This window comes from Phocoena phocoena, chromosome 12 (assembly GCF_963924675.1).
Source record: "Phocoena phocoena chromosome 12, mPhoPho1.1, whole genome shotgun sequence".
NCBI classification, from domain to species: Eukaryota; Metazoa; Chordata; class Mammalia; order Artiodactyla; family Phocoenidae; genus Phocoena; species Phocoena phocoena.
The window spans coordinates 51,995,722-52,021,316 of record NC_089230.1 but is presented as its reverse complement, the minus strand read 5'-3'; the positions used below and the strand labels follow the sequence as shown (position 1 = coordinate 52,021,316).

The window sequence follows — 25,595 nt, the reverse complement described above, 5'->3', positions numbered from 1 at the left end:
ATGAGTACTCCCAGAACAGTATGGCGCAGCCTTAAAAAACTAAAAATAGAGCTACCATATGATCTGCAGTCCCACTCCTGGGCATATATCTGGAGAAAACCATAATTCGAAAAAATACACACCCCTCAATGTTCATTGCAGGACTATTTACAATAGCCAAGACATGGAAACAACCTAAATGTCCATCAACAGATGAATGGATAAAGAAGATGTGGTACATATATACAATGGAATATTACTCAGCCATAAAAAATGAAATAATGCCATTTGCAGCAACATGGATGGACCTAGATATTATCATACTAAGTGAAGTAAGCCAGACAGAGAAAGACAAATATATGATATTGCTTATATGTAGAAACTACAAAAAAAGAAAATTATACAAATGAACTTATATACAAAACAGAAATAGACCCACAGACAAAACAAATTTATGGTTACCAAAGGGGAGGGGCGTGGGGGAGATGGATAAATTAGGAGCTTGAGATTAACATATACACACTATATATAAGATAGGTAACTATATACTTTATAGCACAGGGAACTATATTCAATACTACGTCATAATCTATAAGAGAAAAGAATCTGGAAAAAATAGATATATTTTTATGTATCACTGAATCACTGTGCTTTGCACCTGAAACCAACACAACATTATAAATCAACTATACTTCAATAAATAAATAAAAAGAATGCTCCCAGACAGTCTCATTTCTTGCCCTTGTAACCATAGCTGCAGTTCCTTACCTCTTATTCTCATATCACTTGGCAAGTCAGAAGGCAACTTGAGGATAATGAGTATTAGGGGACTTGAAGGGAGGCAAAGAAGAAGAGAAAATGGCAGGCATAATTTTCCTCATTTTTATTATTTTGCTCTGGGGTAGACCTGTCTATATACCTCTCTGTGTCTCCAGCTTTCCGTTTTTGCTAGTTCTGACACTTGCACTCAGCCTATTTACATAAGCCCACTCCATGTTTACAACATTACAATACACTGTTGTCGTTTCTTTTTCTCCAGTTTCTCTCTTCTAAAGAGTTTACATCTCATACAAACCGTTCAACAGAAATATCTCTTCTTGTTGCTAGGTTACCTCCTTTAAGTTGAGCCCAGCTGCCCCTCCCCATCCTGAACCCCTCCCCCAGCATCCCCATGGCAGCCCTTTCCTCCTCTTGTGCATCAGTGTTAGGGGTCCTCTCAATGGCCTATTTGCACTGCTTTTCTGGCTAAAACCCTCAGACCTAAGAATACCACCACTTTGATGATTTATTCAACAGCCTAGAGCAGATCATTTGCAGATTTTCCCCTAAATGCAAATTCCTATTGCTTGATGTATATAGGACACGTGGAAATACAGTCAGCATACAGGACAAGCTAAGCTTCCACTGGTGCAGAGAGAAATGATGAAGGAGCAGTTAGTTACCTGTTAACTTTTACTATTACTACCTGTTAAGTTACCCTTTACTATTTCTGTGACTTTGGACACATCACTTAACCTCTCTTAGCTTCAGTTTCTTTATCTATAAAATGAGGTTAATAATAACTTAAGTGGTTGGGGTTTTTTTGTTTTTTTAATAAATTTATTTATTTATTTATTTTTTGGCTGCATTGAGTCTTCGTTGCTGTGCACGGTCTTTCTCTAGTTGCAGCGAGCAGGGGCTACTGTTCGTTGCAGTGCACGGGCTTCTTATTGTGGTGGCTTCTGTTGCTCTAGGTGCACGGGCTTCACTACTTGTGGCTCACGTGCTCAGTTGTGGCTCGCTGGCTCTAGAGTGCAGGCTCAGTAGTTGTGGCACACGGGCTTAGTTGCTCCATGGCATGTGGGATCTTCCCGGACCAGGGCTCGAACCCGTGTCCCCTGCATTGGCAGGCGGATTCTTAACCACTGTGCCACCAGGGAAGCCCTAAGTGGTTGTTTTAAGGGCTAAATAAAGTAATAATGAATCTAAAGCCACAACAGTGCCTGGCTCTTGGTAAATATTCAGAAAATGTTACTTTTCCCCCCATCCCCCTTGTCTGAGCTACCATCTTATCCAACTCTTTTCAGATGGTCTCTAAAGACTTGGTATCATCTTTGACTTCTTGTTATTCATTCCTTTTATTCAATTAGTAAGTATTTATTATTACTTCCTACAGGAAGTATTACAAGTCATCACTTCACCTTAGGCTTTACTTACTGTCAATATGCAAGTTCTGGTCACTTGAAGTGCAGTTTATCTTAACGCGTCCTTTACTAGCCTTCCTAATGCATCAAAGACAGAGTTTCAGAAAAGCTTGTTTTTACTTGGCTTTTGAACCCATATTTTACAAGGATCTCTCTCAATTTGTAGTGGCTCTTGCTTGAATTCTCCAATAGATAAAAAGGTCTGTTTAATAAAGGTCACTTATTTGGGGCCATAAAGTCCTGTAATGCCTTGTCTAGTTCATTCTGTTTTTTGCACTGTGGATGGCCTGTGTTGGAGCTAAGCTTCTCTCTGTACACTATCTACCCTAATCCATGATTCACCCACACTGGACCTCTACTTCTAGACAGGGCGGCTTACCTAAACCAATGATCTTGTTTGTTCAAGCCTGATGTCGAGTTCCTCAGCTAGGGCTATGACTGTGGTGTCCTCCAACCCATCTTTCAGCTGACCAATATGTTACCCTTATTCACCACCCTAAGTAAATGTAGACTTGATAGGTTCTCTTGGTTTTGAATCCAAGCCTCACTTTAAATTTTTATACTTAACCACTCTATCTGCACGCCTCAGTGTAACATTTGAAACTTCTGCGGACTTGGCAAAGGGTTTTTGAATTGTGTATACTCTAGGTTTCTGAGGCACTGAAACAAGGCCTAGTTACTCCAACTGAGCTCTGTCAAAGATGTCTCTCCCTTATCAAGAAGACCAAGATTCTAAATGCTTACATTACTGTATCAGAAGAGGTGGCCTTAAAGCAAGCTGAAGAATCAGAGAAAAGATATAAGAAAGGTAAATTACTTTGAATTATACTTAATTGTGACATCCCAAGAGAAAGAGTTTAATTGGATGTAGCAGTCTCCATTTGGCAAGTGGAGCTTTAAACATAAAAAATTCCCTTATTTAAAGAACTGGGGAATTCCCTGGCGATCCAGTGGTTAGAACTCCGAGCTTCCACTGCTGGGGGTCCAGGTTCAGTCCCTGGTCGGGGAGCTAACATCCTGCAAGCCAGCCGGCATGGCCAAAAAATTTTAAAATATAAATAAATATATACATACATACATTTTTTTTTTTAAAAAAAGAACTGGCCATGAGGTATAATAAAAATGAGGCTAACGGGTATAATGTCCAACTGTAATAATTTCTAACACAAATTTGATTTCTGAAGACGTATCTTTAGCAAAAACTAGTAGTTATTTTAATAACTATTATTAATGTCTGTATTTTGAATTAGATACTGGGTTGGCCAAAAAGTTCATTTGGCTTTTCCCATAAGATGCTATGAAAAAACCCAAACAAACTTTTTGGCCAATCCAGTATTTCTTCTATTCTTTTGGCTTTTTAATGCAGGTCACTCACTTGGGGATTTAGATGGAATTCCTGTTGCGGTAAAAGACAACTTTAGCACGGCCAGCATTGAGACAACATGTGCATCAAACATGCTGAAAGGTAAAGTTTAACTGACCAGAGCATTGTTTTATAAAACTAGGTATTTTTCAGTTTAAATTAAAGATAAGATACTAAAGCACAAAGATATTCTCAGACTGATTATATTTGCGAAGGAAATAACTTAGGGTAGAATATTACCTTTTTACTATTTGCTCTTTCAGAATGCAAAATTATTCTTCAGGGGTAGGCCTGCTTAATGGTTGCATCCTACTTAGGAAGACTTGATAACTGATCACAAACATGCTAAGTGACCTCTAACACCCACTCGTTGGTAACACAGAAATAAGTATAAAGTGGCTGTCATTCCCCCTCTTTTGCAAATGGTATGAGGATTTATTAGCATCTACTGTCTGGTTTTTTTTGTTTGTTTGTTTTTTTGCGGTACGCAGGCCTCTCACTGTTGTGGCCTCTCCCGTTGCGGAGCACAGGCTCCAGACGCGCAGGCTCAGCGACCATGGCTCACAGGCCCAGCCGCTCCGCGGCATGTGGGATCTTCCCGGACCCGGGCACGAATCCGTGTCCCCTGCATCGGCAGGCGGACTCTCAACCACTGCGCCACCAGGGAAGCCCTGTCTGGTTATTTTTATCTCCTGACTCCTCCATCTATCACTATACTTAGTATAGTGAAGCTTAATTTTTTAAAGTTTAGTAGGTCAAAAAGGAATCATATTTATCAAGATATTTGGATCCAAGGAGGAAAAAGAAATGGAAAAAGCATATTTAGGGTACTGTGTACTAAAACTAACATTCTATGAGGTGTATACCCCAAGTTCCTCTGATAGGTAGACTTGTTAATTGTCTGGGAATATACACTAGATAGAGGAAATTTTAATTGACAATGAAGATCTATTCCTGCTGGAAATAGATAAAAATTACCATGGTATTTGCACATCTGAGAAGAGAAAGTCAAGTACAATGAGCAAAATAATGATTTGTGATTAGTTTCAAATGAATTGGGTACATCTCATTCAATACTTTGTAGTACTAACTGTTAAAAGTCAATAGTTTTAGGATGTAAAGACAGAATATATAGACTTTCTTTGGAAAACATATAGCAATTAGCAGTCGAAAAAATTAACTTTCAGAAGAAAGTACAACCTACTACTTAAATTAGGAATAATTAACATGTCAATATGAATTGCTTAATTGCAGTTTAAAATTTTGTTTCTTGTATATGATTTACATGTTCCCTGTTTTCTTTCCTATGATAAAAATTACTGAATTTTTAAGAGGACAGGGGCAAGGTAGGGGAGGGGATTAAGAGGTACAAACTACTGTGTATAAAATAAACTACAAGAATATATTATACAGCACAGGGAATTTTATAATAAAATTCCAACATTTTATAATAACTTTAAATGGAGTATAATCTATAAAATTTTTGAATTACTATGTTGTACACCTGTAATATAACATTGTAAATCAATTGTACCTCAATTTTTTTAAAAAAGAAGAAAATAACTGAATTTTTTTCAGGTTATGTACCACCTTACAATGCTACAGTAGTTCAGAAGCTGTTGGATCAGGGAGCTCTACTAATGGGAAAAACAAACTTAGATGAGTTTGCTATGGGGTAAGTAAAATTGAAATTTTCTTTTCTTGTATTTCTTTCATCTGTATCTTTAATTTCATTAAGTGTAGGTACCTAAAAGTAGTGAGGTGATTTCTTGAGGACTCTAATGCCAGTTTCTCAGACCCTCCATGAGATTATGTTCTGCTAATAGGTCATATCTCATTTTAGTTTTAATTTGCATTTCCCTGATGACTAACGATGTTAAACACCATGTGTTTATTTTGCTCCCATATATCTTCAGTGAAGTATCTATTCAAATCTTTTGCCCTTTTTTAAAAGTTGGGTTGTCGTCTTACTGAGTTATAATAGTTTTTTCCATATATTCTGGATTCAGGTCCATTATCAGATAGGTGATTTGAAAATATGTTCTCTGAATCTCTGGCTTGTCTTTGCATTCTCTGAACATGCCTTTCAAAGAGTGAAAGTTTCTAATTTTGATGAAGTCCAGTTCATCATTTTCTTTAATGACTTACGTTTTTGTCTTTTCAAAGAAATTGTTACCTTTCCCAAGGTCATAAAGGTTTTTATCCTATGTTTTCTCCTAGAAGTTTTATAGTTTCAGTTCTTACATTTAAACTTGTGATCCAGTTGAGTTAATTATTTTGTACATGATATGAAGAAAGCCAGAGTTCAGTTTTTTTACATATGTCTGTCCTATAGATCTGGGACTATTTGTATAAGAATTCAAATTAAATTACTTTGATTCCTTTGTCAAAAATCAGTTGAACAGGGGCTTCCCTGGTGGCACAGTGGTTAAGAATCCGCCTACCAATGCAGCGGTCCCGGGTTTGAGCCCTGGTCCCGGAAAATCCCACGTGCCCCGGAGCAACTAAGCCTGTGCGCCGCAACTACTGAGCCTGCGCTCTAGAGCGTGCAAGCCACAACTACTGAGCCTGCGAGCCACAACTACTGAAGCCCGTGTGCCTACAGCCTGTGCTCCCCAACAAGAGAAGCCACCGGAATGAGAAGCCCGTACACTGCAATGAAGAGTAGCCCCCGCTCGCTGCAACTAGAGAAAGCCCACGCACAGCAACAAAGACCCAATGCAGCCAAAAATAAATTAATTTTTTAAAAATCAGTTGAACACATATATAGGTTCATTTCTGGATTCTGTTTTGATCTATGTATCCAGTATCACACTATCTTGATTATTGTAGCTTTATAGTAAGCCTTGAAATTAGGTAATAAGAGTTCTTCAACTTTGTTGTTCCTCTTCAAAATTATTTTACGTATGCTAGATCCTTTGCGTTTCCATATAAGGTTTAGAATTGGCTTACTAATTTCTACAGAGAAGCTTGATAGGATTTTGATTGTGGTGGTATTGAATTTATAGATCAAGTTGTAGAAAATTGACATCTTAATATGTGCCTTCTGACCTATGAATTCTGTATCTTTCCATTTATTTAGAGTTTAATTTTTCTCAGCAATGTTTTTATGATTTCTGTATATAAATCTTGCACATTTGATATATCTCCAAGTATTTCATGTTTTTTTGTTTGTTTTTTGCGGTACCCGGGCCTCTCACTATTGTGACCTCTCCCGTTGCGGAGCACAGGCTCCGGATGTGCAGGCTCAGTGGCCATGGCTCACGGGCCTAGCCGCTCCGCGGCATGTGGGATCCTCCCAGACTGGGGCACGAACCCGTGTCCCCTGCATCGGCAGGTGGACTCTCAATCACTGCACCACCAGGGAAGCCCTATTTCATGTTTTTTTTATGTTATAGAAAATGGTGCTTTCTTTTCAATTTCTAGTTGTTTAACATTGTTCGTTTATAGAAATGTAATTGACTTTTTAAATTTATGTTTATTAAAAAAAATTTTTTTTGGCTTCCCCACGCAGCACGTGGGATCCTAGTTCCCCAACCAGGGGTGGATCCTAGTTGCCCCTTGCAGTGGAAGTGCAGAGTCCTAACCACTGGACCACCAGAGAATTTGCCTCTTAAAACTTCTGATTAACAGAGGAATTCCTTCAAAAGACTACTTGTTAACTGTTTGGATGTTTTGTGACACTCTTCAACTGGAAGACCTTAATTTATGAAGGAAATCATCCTAAGCTGAATTAGATGATCAATTGGGATAAAAATTTTCTTTTCTTAGCAGACTAGTTTTTTCCTACTTTCCACCACAAATGCTTTTACTTCCCTTCCTTCACCTCCTCAACTGTCTAATTAAAGAAAGGTACATCTAAGCAGGCTTCCTACCTTTTCTAATTCAAGTTATAGTGGATTATACAGTGTCAGAAGCAAATAATATAATCAGGACATGAAAATTTTACATAAAATGAATTGTATTAAGATATCTTGCTTCACTTCTTCATCTCAGATCTGGAAGCACAGATGGCATATTTGGACCAGTTAAAAACCCCTGGAGTTATTCAAAACAATATAGAGAAAAGAGGAAGCAGAAGTCTCATGGTGAGAGTGAGGATTCACATTGGCTCATAACTGGAGGAAGCTCAGGAGGGAGCGCGGCGGCTGTGTCAGCGTTCACGTGCTTTGCGTAAGATGTTTTTTACTATCTGTACTTTAAAAACCCAACTAATACAAATAGTCATAAACCATACACAAAATTCAACAATAGAGTCGTTCATACCTTGGTATTTTTATTTCCCTTTACTGAGCTATTTGTGCTCAATGGTGTATCAAAATTATATCTTAAATACACTTAACTTTATGGTACACTTATGTGTATTCTGTACATTTAACTTCAATTTAAGACAGCATTTAAACTCTTCCTCTACAGTATATGGTCCTTTTACAAACATGATTTTACAAAATAAACCAGTTAGCTTAAATAGACTTCATTGAATTTCATTTTTAAATAATTTATTTGGGTATCTGCTCACTGATTGTACAGATATTTAGAGACTAACATACCTTGGCTTTAGTCGAGTGCTGCTGAACTAATTGTTAGCTATGGTTTTTCCTTCAGCTAAATCTGACTTAAGAAAAAAAAAAAGGAAGGAAAGAAAGAAGGGAGGGAGGGAGGAAGAAAATGTTCCTAATATGTATCAACAGAATATATTAAGTAGTGTTTTTCTAAACCTACAACTAAAAATGTATATAAGTACATAAAATTTTTTCAAATTTGTAGGGAGGTTATTTGTTCAACTGTCATAGCTTGTATTTGGAAAGAATCCATCAATCAATGCTTTTTTCTTAAGTCCCATTTGTAAAGCATTTCTTAACCATCTAAAGAGTAAATAAATATTGCTATTATATTTATTTTATTGGTCTCAATTTAACCAAATAGAATGTTTTCTTTAGCAGTACTATGTGTATTTTATCTCTCCTGAATTATCCACTGAAACTAAGCTCTTTCTGAGGCATTGCAATCACTAAATGATTTATATTTTTTAGAGCTATGGAGATTTAGATTCTACAGGTTTTTAAGTTTCCCTGAAATCTTGTTAACAAGTAAAAGTGTTTCATTTTATCTCTGTGGAATTTTATAACACCACATTAATATTAATGAGAGTTCTGACAAGCAAGGGTTGCAAGATTAGGGGCTTTTTTCTATCCTCCTCACCCCACTTAGTGTTCATCTTTCTGAATGTGCTTTGAGAAGATGGCATTTTGACACATAATTCCTATGGAAATGTAGGTTTTACTTTTACCCAGACATCAGGGAATCCTAATAAGAAAATGTGTCCTTTTAGAAATTGTGAAAGCAGCAGTCTGATTTTGTGGCTCAAGTGGACTTGGTAAGAAAGACAATCTAATTTGCATTTTCTGTAGAGCACAAGGGCCATGTGACACGTAGGAGCCTTGTTCAGTCCAAAGCTTCACTCTGGGTGTACTCAAGAGAGGCACAGACCCAAAGTAACTCCAGGTTGAATGGGTCCCAAACCATCAGGTGTTCTGATTTGTTTTCCCCCCTATTGATTTGTTTCTTTTATAATAGTTTTTAAAACAGGAAGATTCTAGGAGTATTGATACTATGCAACCACTAAAAAGAATGATTTAGAGTGCTATGTGGTGACATGGGAAGAAATCCAAAATACACTGTTAAGTGGAGAACAAGTTGCAGAACAGTATGTATAGTATGACCTTATTTCTGTTAAAAGTAATAATTATACATAACAAGTTGCAGAACAGTATGTATAGTATGCCTTATTTCTGTTAAAAATAATAATTACATATGTATATATGTTAGTTGCATGTAAGTGTCTGGATAAATATATATATAAAAAGTGATAACAGATTATGGGGGCAGTGATTATAAGAGTAATTTCACTTTATAGATCATATAGTTATAAAATATTTTAATTTTTACAGTAGACATTACACTTTTCTAATCAGAAAAACCTTTTTTCCTGAAATAGTTAAAATTTTTTAATTTTTAATTGTGGTAAAATATACATAACAAAATTTCTCATCTTAACTATTTTTAAGTGTACAATTCTGTAGTGTTAAGTACATCCACATTATCACACAGCCAGTCTCCAGAACTTGTTTCATTTGCAAAACTTAAACTCTGTACCACTTAAACAATAGCCTCCCATTTGCCCTCCCCCCACCTCTCCAGCCCCTGGCCACCACTCTTTTACTTTCTGTCACTGTGAATCTGACCACTCTAGGTACCTCATACAAGTGAAATTGTGCAGTATTTGTGCTTTTGTGACTCACTTATTTCACTTAGCATAATGTCCTCAAGGTTTTTTTTTTTAATAAGAAAAACATAGACTATATAGATAACTAAGCAAAGAAATGAACAGACACTTCATAGTTGGGTAATGCAAATACAAATAGATGTGAAAAATTATTCAAAAATGCACATTAGCAAAGCTTTTGGTTATCAAATTAACCACATTTTAAGAGCTGTTAGTATTCAGTGATGATAATGAAACGTTAAAAAAGCCAATTCACTAAAATTGGGAATATAAATTGGCATAACCTTTCTGACAAGTAATTTGACAAAATATATTAAGAACTCATAATAACAGGTAGACCTTTTGTCCCATTAACTCTACTTCTTGGAAGCTAGCCTAAAATTTAATCAGATATATGGACAAAGATTTATGTTTAAAGGTGTTTATTACAAAGTACTTGATTGATTGATTGATTGCTGCACTGCATGGCTTGTGGGATCCCCAACCAGGGATCAAACCCAGGCCCTCGGCAGTGAAAGCACAAAGTCCTAACTACTGGACCATCAGGGAATTCCCTACAAGTACTTTATTATGCAGTTATTCTAGCTGGCAACAACATAAACGTTTAAATAGCTTAAAATATATTTCTAGCCATGATTCTAAATAAGGTAGCAGAATGGCTGTATCTGAATTTCTGGGAGGGGTGTGTTTAGTTTGTAAAAGCATATTATAAAATTGCCATTAAAAGAAGGTATAAGATTTGTATGTGTATAAATTGTACCAATGTTTTCTTAGGTCAGTCTCCCAAGGCAATAGAAATAAAAACAAAAATAAACAAGTGGGACCTAATCAAACTTACAAGCTTTTGCACAGCAAAGGAAACCATAAGACAAAAAGAAAACCTATGGAATAGGAGAAAATATTTGCAAACAATGCAACCAAAAGGGGCTTAATATCCAAAATGTACAAACAGCTCATACAGCTCTATATCAAAAAAACAAACAACCCAATCAAAAAACTGGCAGGAGACCTAAATAGACATTTCTCTAAAGAAGACATACAGATGGCCAATAGGCACATGAAAAGATACTCAACATCACTAATTATTAGAGAAACACAAATCAAAACTACAGTGAGGTACCACACCACCTCACACTGGTCAGAATGGCCATCATTAAAAAGTCTACAAATAACAAATGCTGGAGAGGGTGTGGAGAAAAGGGAACCCTCCTACACTGTTGGTAGGAATGTAAGGTGGTGCAGCCACTGTGGAAAACAGTATGGAAGTTTCTCAGAAAACTAAAAATAGAATTACTATATGATCCAGCAATCCCACTCTTGGGCATATATTCAGACAAAACTATAATTCAAAAAGTTACATGCACCCCTGTGTTCACTGCAGCACTATTCACAATAGCCAAGACATGGAAACAACCTAAATGTCCATCAACAGATGAATAAAGAAAATTCATGTATATAATGGAATACTACTCAGCCATAAAAAAGAATGAAGTAATACCATTGGTAGCAACATGGATACAACTAGAGATTATCATACTAAGTGAAGTAAGTCAGAAAGACAAATACCATATTATATCACTTATATGTGGAATCTAAAATATGGCACAAATGAACCTAACTACGAAACAGAAAGACTCACACACAAAGAGAGCAGACTTGTGGTTGCCAAGGGGGAGGTGGGGAGGGGAAGGGATCGATTGGGAGTTTGGGGTTAGTAGATGCAAACTATTACATATAGAATGGATAAACAACAAGGTCCTACTGTATAGCACAGGGAACTATATCCAATATCCTGGAATAAACCATAATGGAAAAGAATATAAAAAAGAATGTATATATGTATATAATCGAGGCACTTTGCTGTACAGCAGAAATTAACAACACTGTAAATCAACTATACTTCAATTTAAAAAATAAAGAACTTAAAAGAAACATTTGTATGTATATGGATAAGAGAATGGACTTTAAAAATGGGAATCAGTTGGGAATTGCCAATTGATATGATAGAGTATTATACATATTTTAAATTTTCAGTAATTTTAATGACATAGTAAAAGGCTCATGATAAGCAAAAAAGAGATGGAAACTTATGATTACAGAATGACCTGAACCGTGAAAGAAAAATTCATTAAAAAAAAGACTTGAAGATCAGATCAGAAATAAATGAAAAAGAAATGAAGGAAATGATAGCAAAGATCAATAAAACTAAAAGCTGGTTCTTTGAGAAGATAAACAAAATTGATAAACCATTAGCCAGACTCATCAAGAAAAAAGGGAGAAGAGTCAAATCAATAGAATTAGAAATGAAAAAGGAGAAGTAACAACTGACACTGCACAAATACAAAGGATCATGAGATTACTACAAGCAACTCTATGCCAATAAAATGGACAACCTGGAAGAAATGGACACATTCTTAGAAATGCACAACGTGCGGAGACTGAACCAGGAAGAAATAGAAAATATGAACAGACCAATCACAAGCACTGAAATTGAAACTGTGATTAAAAATCTTGCAACAAACAAAAGCCCAGGACCAGATGGCTTCACAGGTGAATTCTATCAAACATTAGGAGAATAGCTAACACCTATCCTTCTCAAACTCTTCCAAAATACAGCAGAGGGAGGAACGCTCCCAAACTCATTCTACAAGGCCACCATCACCCTGATACCAAAACCAGACAAAGATGTCACAAAGAAAGAAAACTACAGGCCAATATCACTGATGAATATAGATGCAAAAATCCTCAACAAAATACTAGCAAACAGAATCCAACAGCACATTAAAAGGATCATACACCATGATCAGGGTGGGGTTTATTCCAGGAATGCAAGGATTCTTTAATATACACAAATCAATCAACGTGATACACCATATTAACAAATTGGAGAAAAACCATATGATCATCTCAATAGATGCAGAGAAAGCTTTCGACAAAATTCAACACCCATTTATGATAAAAACCCTGCAGAAAGTAGGCATAGAGGGAACTTTTCTCAACATAATAAAGGCCATATATGACAAACCCACAGCCAACATCCTCCTCAATGGTGAAAAACTGAAAGCATTTCCACTAAGATCAGGAAGAAGACAAGGTTGCCTACTCTCACCACTATTATTCAACATAGTTTGGAAGTTTTAGCCACAGCAATTAGAGAAGAAAGAAATAAAAGGAATCCAAATTGGAAAAGAAGAAGTAAAGCTGTCACTGTTTGCAGATGACATGATACTATACATAGAGAATCCTGAAGATGCTACCAGAAAACTACTAGAGCTAATCAATGAATTTGGTAAAGTAGCAGGATACAAAATTAATGCACAGAAATCTCTGGCATTCCTATACACTAAGTATGAAAAATCTGAAAGTGAAATTAAGAAAACACTCCCATTTACCACTGCAACAAAAAGAATAAAATATCTAGGAATGAACCTACCTAAGGAGGGCTTCCCTGATGGCGCAGTGGTTGAGAATCTGCCCGCCAATGCAGGGGACACAGGTTTGAGCCCTGGTCGGGAAAATCCCACATGCCGCAGAGCAACTAGGCCTGTGAGCCACAACTACTGAGCCTGCGCGTCTGGAGCCTGTGCTCCGCAACAAGCCCGCAATAGTGAGAGGCCCACACACCGCAATGAAAAGTGGCCCCCACCTGCCACAACTGGAGAAAGCCCTCACACAGAAACGAAAACCCAACACAGCCATAAATAAATAAATAATTTTTTAAAAATAAGAATAAAAACCTACCTAAGGAGACAAAAGACCTGTATGCAGAAAATTATAAGACACTGATGAAAGAAATTAAAGATGATACAAACAGATGGAGAGATATACCATGTTCCTGGAAGAATCAACATTGTGAAAATGACTCTACTACCCAAAGCAATCTACAGATTCAATGCAATCCCTATCAAACTACCACTGGCATTTTTCACAGAACTAGAACAAAAATTTTCACAATTTTTATGGAAACACAAAAGACCCCGAATAGCCAAAGCAATCTTGAGAATGAAAAATGGAGCTGGAGGAATCAGGCTCCCTGACTTCAGACTATACTACAAAGCTACAGTAATCAAGACAGTATGGTACTGGCTCAAAAACAGAAATATAGATCAATGGAACAGGATAGAAAGCCCAGAGGTAAACCCATGCACATATGGTCACCTTATCTTTGATAAAGGAGGCAAGAATATACAGGGGAGAAAAGACAGCCTTCTCAATAAGTGGTGCTGGGAAAACTGGACAGGTACGTGTAAAAGTATGAAATTAGAACACTTCCTAACACCATACACAAAAATAAACTCAAAATGTATTAAAGACCTAAATGTAAGGCCAGACACTATCAAACTCTTAGAGGAAAACATAGGCAGAACACTCTATGACATAAATCACAGCAAGATCCATTTTGATCCACCTCCTAGAGAAATGGAAATAAAAATAAACAAATGGGACCTAATGAAACCTAAAAGCTTTTGCACAGCAAAGGAAACCATAAACAAGACCAAAAGACAGCCCTCAGAATGGGAGAAAATATTTGCAAATGAAGCAACTAACAAAGGATTAATCTCCAAAATTTACAAGCAGCTCTTGCAGCTCAATATCAAAAAGACAAACAACCCAATCCAAAAATGGGCAGAAGACCTACATAGACATTTCTCCAAAGAAGGTATACAGATTGCCAACAAACACATGAAAGAATGCTCAACATCATTAATCATTAAAGAAATGCAAATCAAAACTACAAGGAGATATCATCTCACACCAGTCAGAATGGCCATCATCAAAAAATCTAGAAAGAGTAAATGCTGGAGAGGGTGTGGAGAAAAGGGAACTCTCTTGCACTGTTGGTGGGAATGTAAATTGATACACCCACTTATGGAGAACAATATGGAGGTTCCTTAAAAACTAGAAGTAGAACTACCAAACGACCCAGCAATCCCACTACTGGGCATATACCCTGAGAAAACCACAATTCAAAGAGTCATATACCAAAATGTTCATTGCAGCTCTATTTACAATAGCCAGGACATGGAAGCAACCTAAGTGTCCATCAACAGATGAATGGATAAAGAAGATGTGGCACATATATACAATGGAATATTACTCAGCCATAAAAAGAAACGAAACTGAGTTATTTGTAATGAGGTAGATGGACCTAGAGTCTGTCACACAGAGTGAAGTAAGTCAGAAAGAGAAAAACAAATACCATATGCTAACACATATATATGGAATCTAAAAAAAAAGTGGTTCTGAAGAACCTAGGGTCAGGAGAGGAATAAAGACGCAGACATAGAGAATGGACTTGAGGACACGGGGAGGGGAAGGGATAAGCTGGGATGAAGTGAGAGAGTGGCATGGACTTATATATACTACCAAATGTAAAATAGATAGCTAGTGGGAACCAACTGCATAGCACAGGGAGATCAGCTTGGTGGTTTGTGACCACCTAGAGGGGTGGGATAGGGAGGGTGGGATAGGGAGGGTGGGAGGGAGACACAAGAGGGAAGAGGTATGGGAACATATGTATAACTGATTCACTTTGTTATAAAGCAGAAACTAATACACCAGTGTAAAGCAATTATACTCCAATAAAGATGTTAAAAAAAAAAAAAAGACGAAGTTACTATGTCAACAGTGTTTGCCTCAGGGTGGTGGAATATTTTGTTACATCTTTACACTTTACTATATTTTAAGAATTCTCTGGGGCTTCCCTGGTGGCACAGTGGTAGAGAGTCCGCCTGCCAATGCAGGGGACACGGGATCGTGCCCCAGTCCAGGAAGATCCCACATGCCGTGGAGCGGCTGGGCCCGTGAGCCATGGCCGCTGAGCCTGCGCGTCCAGAGCCTGTGCTCCGCAACGGGAGAGGCCACACAGTGAGAGGCCCGCGTATCACAAAAAAAAAAAAAAAAAAAAAAAAAAAAAATTCTCTGAGATGAGCACATTTTTTGTAAAATCAGGAGGAAATACATTTTTTCAATATACATTTTAAAAGATAGATTTCAAATATAATTAGAGTTATATTATCCTGCTAAAGAGAATTTCATTTAAATTTCAGGGCTTTAGGATCAGATACAGGAGGATCAACCAGAAATCCAGCTGCCCACTGTGGGGTTGTTGGTTTGAAACCTAGCTACGGCTTAGTTTCTCGTCATGGCCTCATTCCCCTGGTGAATTCAATGGATGTGCCAGGAATCTTAACCAGATGTGTGGATGATGCAGCCATTGTGTTGGGTATTTAAACGATTCCATATAGTTTCAAAACATTATTTCACTTCAGTACTGTGTCTGTCACTCATAAATATTCCTACTTACAGGTATACTAGCTGGGCATGATCCCAAAGATTCTACCACAATTCAAGATCCTGTTAAACCATTTACGCTTCCCAGTTTGACAGATATGAGCAAACTATGTATAGGAATTCCGAAGGTAAGTCTCTCTTTACAAAAGTACTGTCAAGTCAAATACAGAGCACAGACTTGGGAAACAGACTGGTTGGGTTTGAAGCCCTGCTCTGCCACTTTTATTAGATATGTGACCTGAGCACATGAAAATAGATATGTTAAATTACTAACCTTTTAAAATTTTAACTTTGAGCTTAGCAATAATTTTTAGTTCTGGGAGACTGTGCTGTGCATTTTAAGATGTTGAGCAGCATCGCTGGCCTCTAACCCTAGAGGTAGCATCCCCACCACCACCACTGCCCCACTAGCAAAACTGTCTACAGATGTTACCAGATATCCCCTGGTTGAGAGGAAGAGGAGAGGAAACTGCCCGCAGTTGAGACCACTGCTGTAGAGAAATACTGTAAAATCTTTAAAATCTTCAATTAAGGTAATAGGTGTGCCTACTTTTAAGGATTTAGAGAGAAACAGACTTAGTTGAGAATCCTGGATCCTCTACTTACCTCCTATGTAACATTAGGAAAGTTAGTTAACTTCTCTAGTCTCAATATTTTTCATTAGTAAAAAGAAGGATGATAATACCTACATCGTAAGACTGTTAAAAGCATTAAATGAGAGAACCTGTGGAAAGTATCTAGCAGAGTGCCTGATATATAATGAACATTTAACAAATGTAAGTTCTCCAACCAGATCTCCAATCTTTAATATTATTAGATCGAGCTCACAGTATCTTGTCATGCCATAAGCACTCTTAAATTAGTTCAGTCTTTCTAGCTACCTGCTAGCAATTTAATCAGATGTTCTAATGTATTGCCGAAGTTTCTGGAGTACAAATTTTTATAACACCATCTATACAGATACTCTAATTTCTGTATTTTGACTTTTTCCAATAAGGAATATCTTACACCAGAATTGTCGAGTGAAGTACAATCTCTTTGGTCCAAAGCTGCTAATCTCTTTGAGTCTGAGGGGGCCAAAGTAATTGAAGTGTCCCTGCCCCACACCAGTTACTCAATCGTCTGCTACCACGTATTGTGTACATCGGAAGTGGCGTCGAATATGGCAAGATTTGATGGGCTAGAATATGGTAAGTTGCCTGTGTTTTGGATTTTTAAGGAAGTTGTCTCCAACATTTGAAAGGTTCGTTTATTAGTAGCAAAATGTATTATTGCCAGGGATAATGTTAAGATTTAGAGAAGTAAATCAGTGAATCCTTTTACCTTTGTCATTTTAGCATTATAGTCACACTATTCATCATAATATCTCTGTATCTTGAGCTCACCCTCTGGGCTGTGAGTATCTTGAAGGTAGAGTATTTTAGCTTTGTATTATCAGTCCATACAGTGTGGTACCTGGCACAGACTAGGAGCTCAGTAAACATCTGAATAAAATGAATGAATGAATGAGGGAGTGAACAACTGAAGTTTCCCTCTTCATTATCGTTTTCTCCTTGCTTCCTGACAAGTCAGTCAGTCCAAAGGCAGATAAAAAAGAGAAACCATTAAGGTCAATCGCATGAAATTTTAGTATTGGTCATAAATGTGAATCTAGACCTGCTTTTCAGCCAAAACTTTACTTCCTTTTCAATTAATGTTTTGTGGGTTTTTGTTTGTTTGTTTTTTGTTATCAGGTCACAGATGTGACACTGATGTGTCTACTGAAGCCATGTATGCTGCCACCAGACGAGAAGGCTTCAATGATGTGGTGAGAGGAAGAATCCTCTCAGGAAACTTTTTCTTATTAAAAGAGTAAGATAATCAGCTTAGGAATTTTCCCCATTCTTGAAAACTCCATAGTAAAGTAGTAGGATGTCTATCAAGTCTTATAAGTTGAGATATTTGCTAAGGAAGCAAAATCCTTATGATTTAAATTAGAAATCATAATTAAAGGCGCATTTATGGTACTTTTGGCTCCTGGTTATTCAAAAACAAACCAAATCATTGATGCTCTAGCTGAATGATTAGTACAGGCTAAGTAGGAAGCCCTGAAGGATTTTAGCCTCATTAAATGTCCCTTATTATTGCCACATTGTCTTACTGCTCTGAGAGCCTTAAGCAGGAAGTTACACTGGTGTCTCTTAAAAAACGTAGTGAATCAACTTAGTTTTCCCTTGCATCATGTATCTGTTTGCTCCAAAAAAGAATTTTAAATTACTATGACTTTGGTATAAGTTTGTTCACCATCTTGTGAATAGGATTCATCTTCCATACTACCAGGTCTGTCTAAGAGGACGTGAGAAGTGTGAAAAAGCAAGAGTGGTTGTACCAATAGCTTCCTGGGGCTTTGCTCTATGTCCCATAGATACGTACATACATACATACATAGCATTTTATTCATCTGTGCATCTCCTCAGGGCCAATAGTTAGGATTACTTTTTCCAGAGATACTATTTGAACAGCTACTATGAAAAACAGTGTGGAGATTCCCCCCAAAATTAAAAATAGAATTACCATGTGATCCAGAAATCCCACTTCTGGGTATATATCTGAAGGAAAGAAATCACTGCCTCAAAGCATTATTCACAGTAGCCAAGACATGGAAACAACCTAAGTGTCCGTCAACAGATGAATGGACAAAGAAAATATGGTGTGTGTGTGTGTGTATATGTATATATATATATGTAATAATGAATAATATTCCATTGTATGTATGTGTGTGTATATATATATATATATATACACACAGCAATTTTATAGTCAATTATTTCAATAAAGCTGGAAAACAAAAACTAAAATTATTATTTGATTAATGGGGAAATCAAAGGGCTTTATTTGTTTCCCTTCTAATGTTTTCTAATGTCTGAAAATGGTGGTTTCATTTTGTCTAGTTTTCGGTTGTTTAAAATGGCAGAGTAAATCCATCCCTAATATTCCCATCATTGATGGAAGCAGAAGTTGGGCTTTTGAACCATATTTAAAGTAGGAAGAAGTTTAATAGAAGTATTTGTTCTTTTATAAAAAGATATTGTTAGTACATTATTTAAGCCATCAGCTGTTGGGTAAATTATACGTGATGCCTGCATTCATCTCCCTCTAGATCCTGTGGTCAAATGATAATGAGGACATCTGATATTTCTATAGCATTTTTCAGGATAAAAAGATTTCACATTTTGATCTCATTGTATCTGGTCCTCAGAAAGACTGGAGTTGTTATATCCATTTTTCAGGTGAGGAAACTGAAGTTAGAATGATTAATACTTTTGCCACCTTCATTAACAGCTTCAGGAGGATCTAAGAAGTATTTTCTTTTTCCCTTTTTTTGCATCATTGACTTATAGTCACACCTATGTCTGGCTAATTCCTTAATCTTTTCAGTAAAGTAAGCATTTTTTCTTTTGGGGGCGGGTGGGGAGTAACCATATCCTTTATTATTTTTTTTTATTACCACAGTTAGTTTAGTGAACATCTATCATCTCATATAGACACACCATTAAAGAAATAGGAAGAAAAAAATTTTTTCTTATGATGAGAACTCTTAGGATTTACTCTCTTATCAGCGTTCATGTATAACATGCAACAGTGTTAATTATATTTATCATGTTGTGCATTACATCCCTAGTACTTACTTATTTTATAACTGGAAGTTTGTACCTTTTGACCACCTTCATCCAATTCCCCCTCCCTCCACACCCCACCTCTGGTAACAACAAATCTGATCTCTTTTTCTGTGAGTTTGTTTTTGAAGTACAATTGACCTACAACACTATGTTAGTTCCTGGTGCATAACATAAGTGATTTGATATTTCTCTGCATTTCAAAATGATCACCATGATACATCTAGTTGTCATCTGTCACCATACAAAGATATTACATAATTACTGACTGTAGTTCCCAAACTGTACATTTCATACCTGAAAGTTTATAACTCTTAATCTCCTTCACCTATTTCTCTCCTTGCCCCTTACCCCCCTCTTCTCTGGCAACCACCTGTTTGTTTATCTATGACTCTGTTTCTGTTAGTTATGTTTGTTCATTTGTTTTTTGGATTCCACAGATAAGTGAAATCATACAGTATCTTTCTCTGACTTATTTCACTTAGCATAATACCCTCTAGGTCTATCCATGTTGTCACAGATGGCAAGATTTCATTCTTTTTTATGGCTAATTTTCCATTTTTTATATGTATTGATACTACATCCTTATCCATTCATCTACTGATGGACACTTTAGGTGGTTTCCAAATCTTAACTACTGTAAATAATGCTGCAGTGAACATAAGGGTGCATATATCTTTTCAAATTAGTGTTTCTGTTTTCTTTGGATAAATACCCAGGAGTGGAATTGCTGCATTGTGTGGTAATTCTATTTTTAATTTTTTGAGGAATCGCCATACCGTTTTCCATAGTGGCTGCACCACTTTACATTCCCACCAACAGTGCACGAAGGTTCCCTTTTTCCTACATCCTTGCCAGTATTTGTTGTATTTTTTTTTGCGGTATGTGGGCCTCTCACTGTTGTGGCCTTTCCCATTGCGGAGCACAGGCTCCGGACGCGCAGGCTCAACAGCCATGGCTCACGGGCCCAGCCGCTCCGCGGCATGTGGGATCTTCCCGGACTGGGGCACGAATCCGTGTCCCCTGCATCGGCAGGTGGACTCTCAACCACTGCGCCACCAGGGAAGCCCTGTTGTCTTTGATAATAGCCATTCTGAAAGGTGTGAGGTGATATTTCACTGTAGTTTTGAATTGCATTTCTCTGATGGTTAGTGAGGTTGAGCATCTTTTCATGTGCCTGTTGGCACATCTGTATGTCTTCTTTGGAAAAATGTCTGTTCTGGGCCTCTGCTCATTTTTTAATTGGTTTATGTTTTTGATGTTGAATTGTATGAGTTCTTTGCATGTTTTGGATATTAACCCCTTATCAGATATAGCATTTGCAAATATCTTCTCCCATTCAGCAGGCAGGCCTGAAGCATCTTTTCATGAATTTCACATTTCCATTCCTGGGCTATACCTGTCTGTAAAGTACAAAATTGCAAACACTGCATACTTTCCCCAGTTACTGTGTCCAGAGCTTGCTAGTTTCTAGTGTCTAATTCTGATGGCATGTTAGAATTTTCCAAAACTTCAGAGTCCTTATAATAATTATAACTATAGATGAAATAGGACATTATAGTAATAGAAAGGATTGGAATGAGCCTCCAGAGACCTAAGTTCTAGTCCTTCCTCTACCCCTGTCAATCTTTGCAGCCTTTAGAAAGTCATTTAGTTGCTATGCACTTGATTTTCCTCACCTGAAAATGAATGTTCTGGTTTAATGATGTCCCTGGAAGTGTTAATATTTTGTGATTATATGTACAGAATTGCATCTACTGGTGATTTTTAATTAATTCCAGATATACAAACTTTTAGAGTAACAGTGCAGTTGAACAAAATTCATTTTTATGTGTTGTTAGGAATCTTACTGGTGCCTGCTCCAAAAGGCCAAGAATCCAGTGATTCTTTAACAAGCCTTGTGCATAAGAATTGATTCAAAGAAATAACAAAAAGCCCTTAAAGTGTCATCTGTTTTTTTTTAACAAGCCTTATGCATGAGAATTGATTCAAAGAAATAACAAAAAGCCCTTAAAGTGTCATCTACTTTTTTCCACAGAAACTATGAGAATTATTTTGTCAAAGCACAGAAGGTGAGACGACTCATTGCTCGTGATTTTGTGAATGTTTTTAACTCTGGAGTGGATGTCTTGCTAACTCCTACCACCTTGAGTGAGGCAGTGCCGCACACAGAGTTCATCAGAGAAGACAACAGAACACGAAGTGCCCAGGATGATCTTTTTACACAGGCTGTAAATATGGCAGGTGAGGATCCCTCAAGAACATTCTGGTTTTCTTCAATTTTTAGGTAGACACCCTGGTCTTCGACTTAGGTTCTAGCTAGATTGCTCCCTAAACGCAATAGCTTGTCCTTCTGGAATGCTTGGTAATGTGTGTTTGTGTGTGCGTGCGTCTATCTATAGGCTTGCACTTACCACACACACATAAATTAATTTTCAAACCTACAGAAAAGTTGAAGTCGTATAATGAATACCCATATGTCCTTTGCTTGGATTCATCCTTGTTAACATTTTGCCTCACTTGCTTTCTCCTTCCTCTCTCTGTGTCTCTTTCACACACACACACGCACACACACTCTTAGCTTTTATTTGAATAGTTTGAAAGTTTCACCATCGTATTACTTCACCCCTAAATACTTTAGCATGAATCGTCTAAGAATAAAGACATTCTTCTACATAACCACAATTCCATCATCACACCTAAGAAAACTAACACAAATACAATAATATTCCAAATACAGTTCATATTTAACTTTCCTCAGTTGTACCAAAAATGCCATTTATAGGGTGTTTTCCCCGATATATTATATTTGTTTATGATATCTCTTGAAGTCTAGAACAGTTCCCCAGTTCTGTATGTTCTATAACAGTCTGAACCACATCAGACTGTTATAATTTTTGTTTTAATCATCAAACATAATGAAGGAAACTCAAGGGCAGAGGGAAAAGTCTGTTGTATTTATCTATCTACACTTTTATTTACTGTGTTCATTTCTCCCTGATGTATCAGATCCTTTGTTTTACCATATCCTTTCTGTTTGGAGAACAGTTAGCCATTCTTTTAGAATAGGTCTGCTGGCAACCAGTTCTCTTAGCTTTCTTCTGAGAATGTCTTGATTTTCCTTTCATTTTTAAAGGTTATTTTTGCTGGATATATGATTCTGATTTGACAGTTCTTTTCTTTAGCACTTAAAAAATGCCCTGCTACTTTCTTCTGGCCTGCATAGTTACTGATAAGAAATACCCAACCTTTTAAAATTTTTGTTTTAAGTGACATTGACTCTTTTGAGGAGTCTAGTCCACTTGACCTGTGGGATATCCCATCTGTAATCTGAATTTGTCAGACTGCTTCCTCATGATTAGGTTGAGTTAAACATTTTTGGTACAAATACTACATATGCTTCATGTCAAGAAACAGTTAAATATCAGTTTGTCCCACTTTTGGAAGCTACGTTAATCCCTTGGTTAAGGAAGTAACTACCAGATATTTTCCTTATAAAGGCACATTTTCCTTTTGTCAGTTGTAAGCAATTGGTGATGTGATACTTTGAGACAGTGTTTCCCAATAAACTTGAACCCACTTTTAGCATCTATTGATGATCCTTGCCTGAATTAAGTATTACTTAGAGAATTACAAAATGCTGACTTTTCTAATTCTACCATTCCTTCTACATATGTTAGCTAGCAGCCTTCTCTAAAGAACAGCTTTCCTGGGACTTCCCTGGTGGCGCAGTGGTTAAGAATCCGCGTGCCAGTGCAGGGGACATGGGTTCGAGCCCTGGTCTGGGAAGATCCCACATACCACAGAGCAACTAAGCCCGTGCATCACAATAACCGAGCCTGCGCTCTAGAGCCCACAAGCCACAACTACTGAGCCCGCGTGCCACAACTACTAAGCCCATGTGCCACAACTACTGAAGTCCACACGGCTAGAGCCTGTGCTCTGCAACAAGAGAAGCCACTGCAATGAGAAGCCTGTGTACCACAACAAAGAGTAGTCCCTGCTCGCCGCAACTAGAGAAAGCCCGCAAGCAGCAATGAAGACCCAACGCAGCCAAAAAATACATAAATTAATTTAAAAAAAGAAAACATAATTTTTTAAAAAGCTTTCCTTTTTTAAAAGAATTCAATGTATTATAAGTAATTAACTGTCATTATTTTTGATGCTAAATTTAATCAACAGTTGCATATCCTTTAGACCAGCCCCCATTAATTTTTGAAAACTTTCTTATTTTATGGCATAACAAGATGTCCCAGGCTGTCCTACTTTCTCTTCCCAAAACTAAAATTAAAACTACCCTGAATTACTATTTTTCATCTAAAAAATTGGCAAAAATTCAAAACCTGAACAACACACTCTATAGGTGAGGCTGTAGGAAAACACTCATTTTGCTGATAGGAGTTGAAAAGGTACAACTTCTTTGGAGGGAAAGTTGGCAAAATATCTAATTACATATGCATTTATCTTTTGATGAAACAGTTCCTCTTCAGCTGAGAAACGTTCTGGAATACCAGAAAAATACACAAGGTAATTCACTGGGACTTGGCATGAAATAGCTAAATACCGAAAACAACCAAAATTTCCAACCACAGAAGAATGGTTGAATAAATTATGGTAAAAGCACGTGATGGAATACTGTGCAGCCATAAAAAAGGAATGAAGAAGGTCTCTGTGAACAGATAATACAGTGATTTCTAACATATTAAATGAACAAAGGAAGATACAGAAGTATAATTTTTGTGATTCTTTTTCATTAACCTTGTCTTGTACCTACTGGCACTGGAAAGTGGAAGCGGTCTCTGCATCTTAGGGTGGAGAATTAATCGACATTTAATGGGTCTCTTTCTTTTCCTCAGGGTTGCCAGCAGTGAGTGTCCCTATGGCCCTCTCAAGCCAAGGGTTGCCAATCGGACTGCAGTTTATCGGACGTGCATTTTGTGACCAGCAGCTTCTTACCGTTGCCAAATGGTTTGAAAAACAAGTACAGTTTCCTGTTATTCAGCTTCAGGAGCTAATGGATGATTGTTCATCAATCTTTGAAAATGAAAAGTTAGCTTCTGTTTCTCTAAAATAGTAGTGATAACTATATCATGCAAATTATGGCTTTTAAAGATTTTATATTCTAGAAAAGTCAGGTGATCTTGCAATTTGGTTCACTGTCAACACAGTCATTCCTTGGAATCGCTTTTTTAAATTCTTGTGATATAGTTAATTACTTATGAATAATCTGTCAGCATTTATTAAGCATCCACTAAGTATAAACAAAGTACAGGATTTCTATTATAACACAAGATACATGTTCCTGAAAAATGATGCATTCTGTAAAAATGTTCATTAAAAAGAATACTGCTCACAGTACTAGTACTGTACTGTACTGTACACAATGTAAGTACTAGTAAACCTCTCAAAACGTGTACATGTTTGTAACCAAAGCACTAACACAAACAGGAAGTGGTACCTCCAGAGATAACCTGGACAGCCCAGCTGACAGGCAACTCATCACGCGGTGGAGGCCGCTTCAGCGGATGTTAAAAATGCACAAAAACAGTAAAATGGGAATATCCACTTCTAAGTCTGAGCAGAGCAGGTAGAGGAGGAGCTCTGAGCACAGGAGGAAGTGCAACCTGCTGGGGCCCAGAGTCCTGCAAGACAAGGGTGTGTCTCTCTCTCTGGGGAGAGCCCCAGGTGCAGACACTTCTCTAAGAATAGAGCTGCAATGACTGAGAACTTTTTTCCTTTCCTGCTAACAGTTAAAATCTTACTTCTGCCATTCCAGAGCCCCATGCCAAGGAGCCAGAGTAACTCCACGTTACACTGAGTTCATTCTAGTTCGA

The 25,595-nt window shown here is 37.2% G+C and overlaps 1 protein-coding gene across 2 annotated transcripts in view; it reads left to right on the top strand.

Moving 5' to 3' along the window:
- Positions 1-24,906, top strand: part of QRSL1 (glutaminyl-tRNA amidotransferase subunit QRSL1) — a 31,149-nt gene extending 6,243 nt beyond the window's left edge. The window contains exons 2-11 of one of the 2 annotated variants that reach the window (XM_065889088.1): positions 2,811-2,970; positions 3,529-3,627; positions 5,104-5,200; positions 7,522-7,698; positions 15,862-16,037; positions 16,121-16,233; positions 17,103-17,295; positions 17,839-17,956; positions 21,800-22,005; positions 24,618-24,835. In XM_065889088.1, the coding sequence (XP_065745160.1) occupies positions 2,811-2,970; positions 3,529-3,627; positions 5,104-5,200; positions 7,522-7,698; positions 15,862-16,037; positions 16,121-16,233; positions 17,103-17,295; positions 17,839-17,956; positions 21,800-22,005; positions 24,618-24,835 (1,557 nt within the window). Of the gene's footprint in view, positions 1-2,810; positions 2,971-3,528; positions 3,628-5,103; positions 5,201-7,521; positions 7,699-15,861; positions 16,038-16,120; positions 16,234-17,102; positions 17,296-17,838; positions 17,957-21,799; positions 22,006-24,617 lie in introns of both variants that reach the window. The other variant, XM_065889089.1, reaches the window with a different exon arrangement.
- Positions 24,907-25,595: the final 689 nt, after the last annotated feature.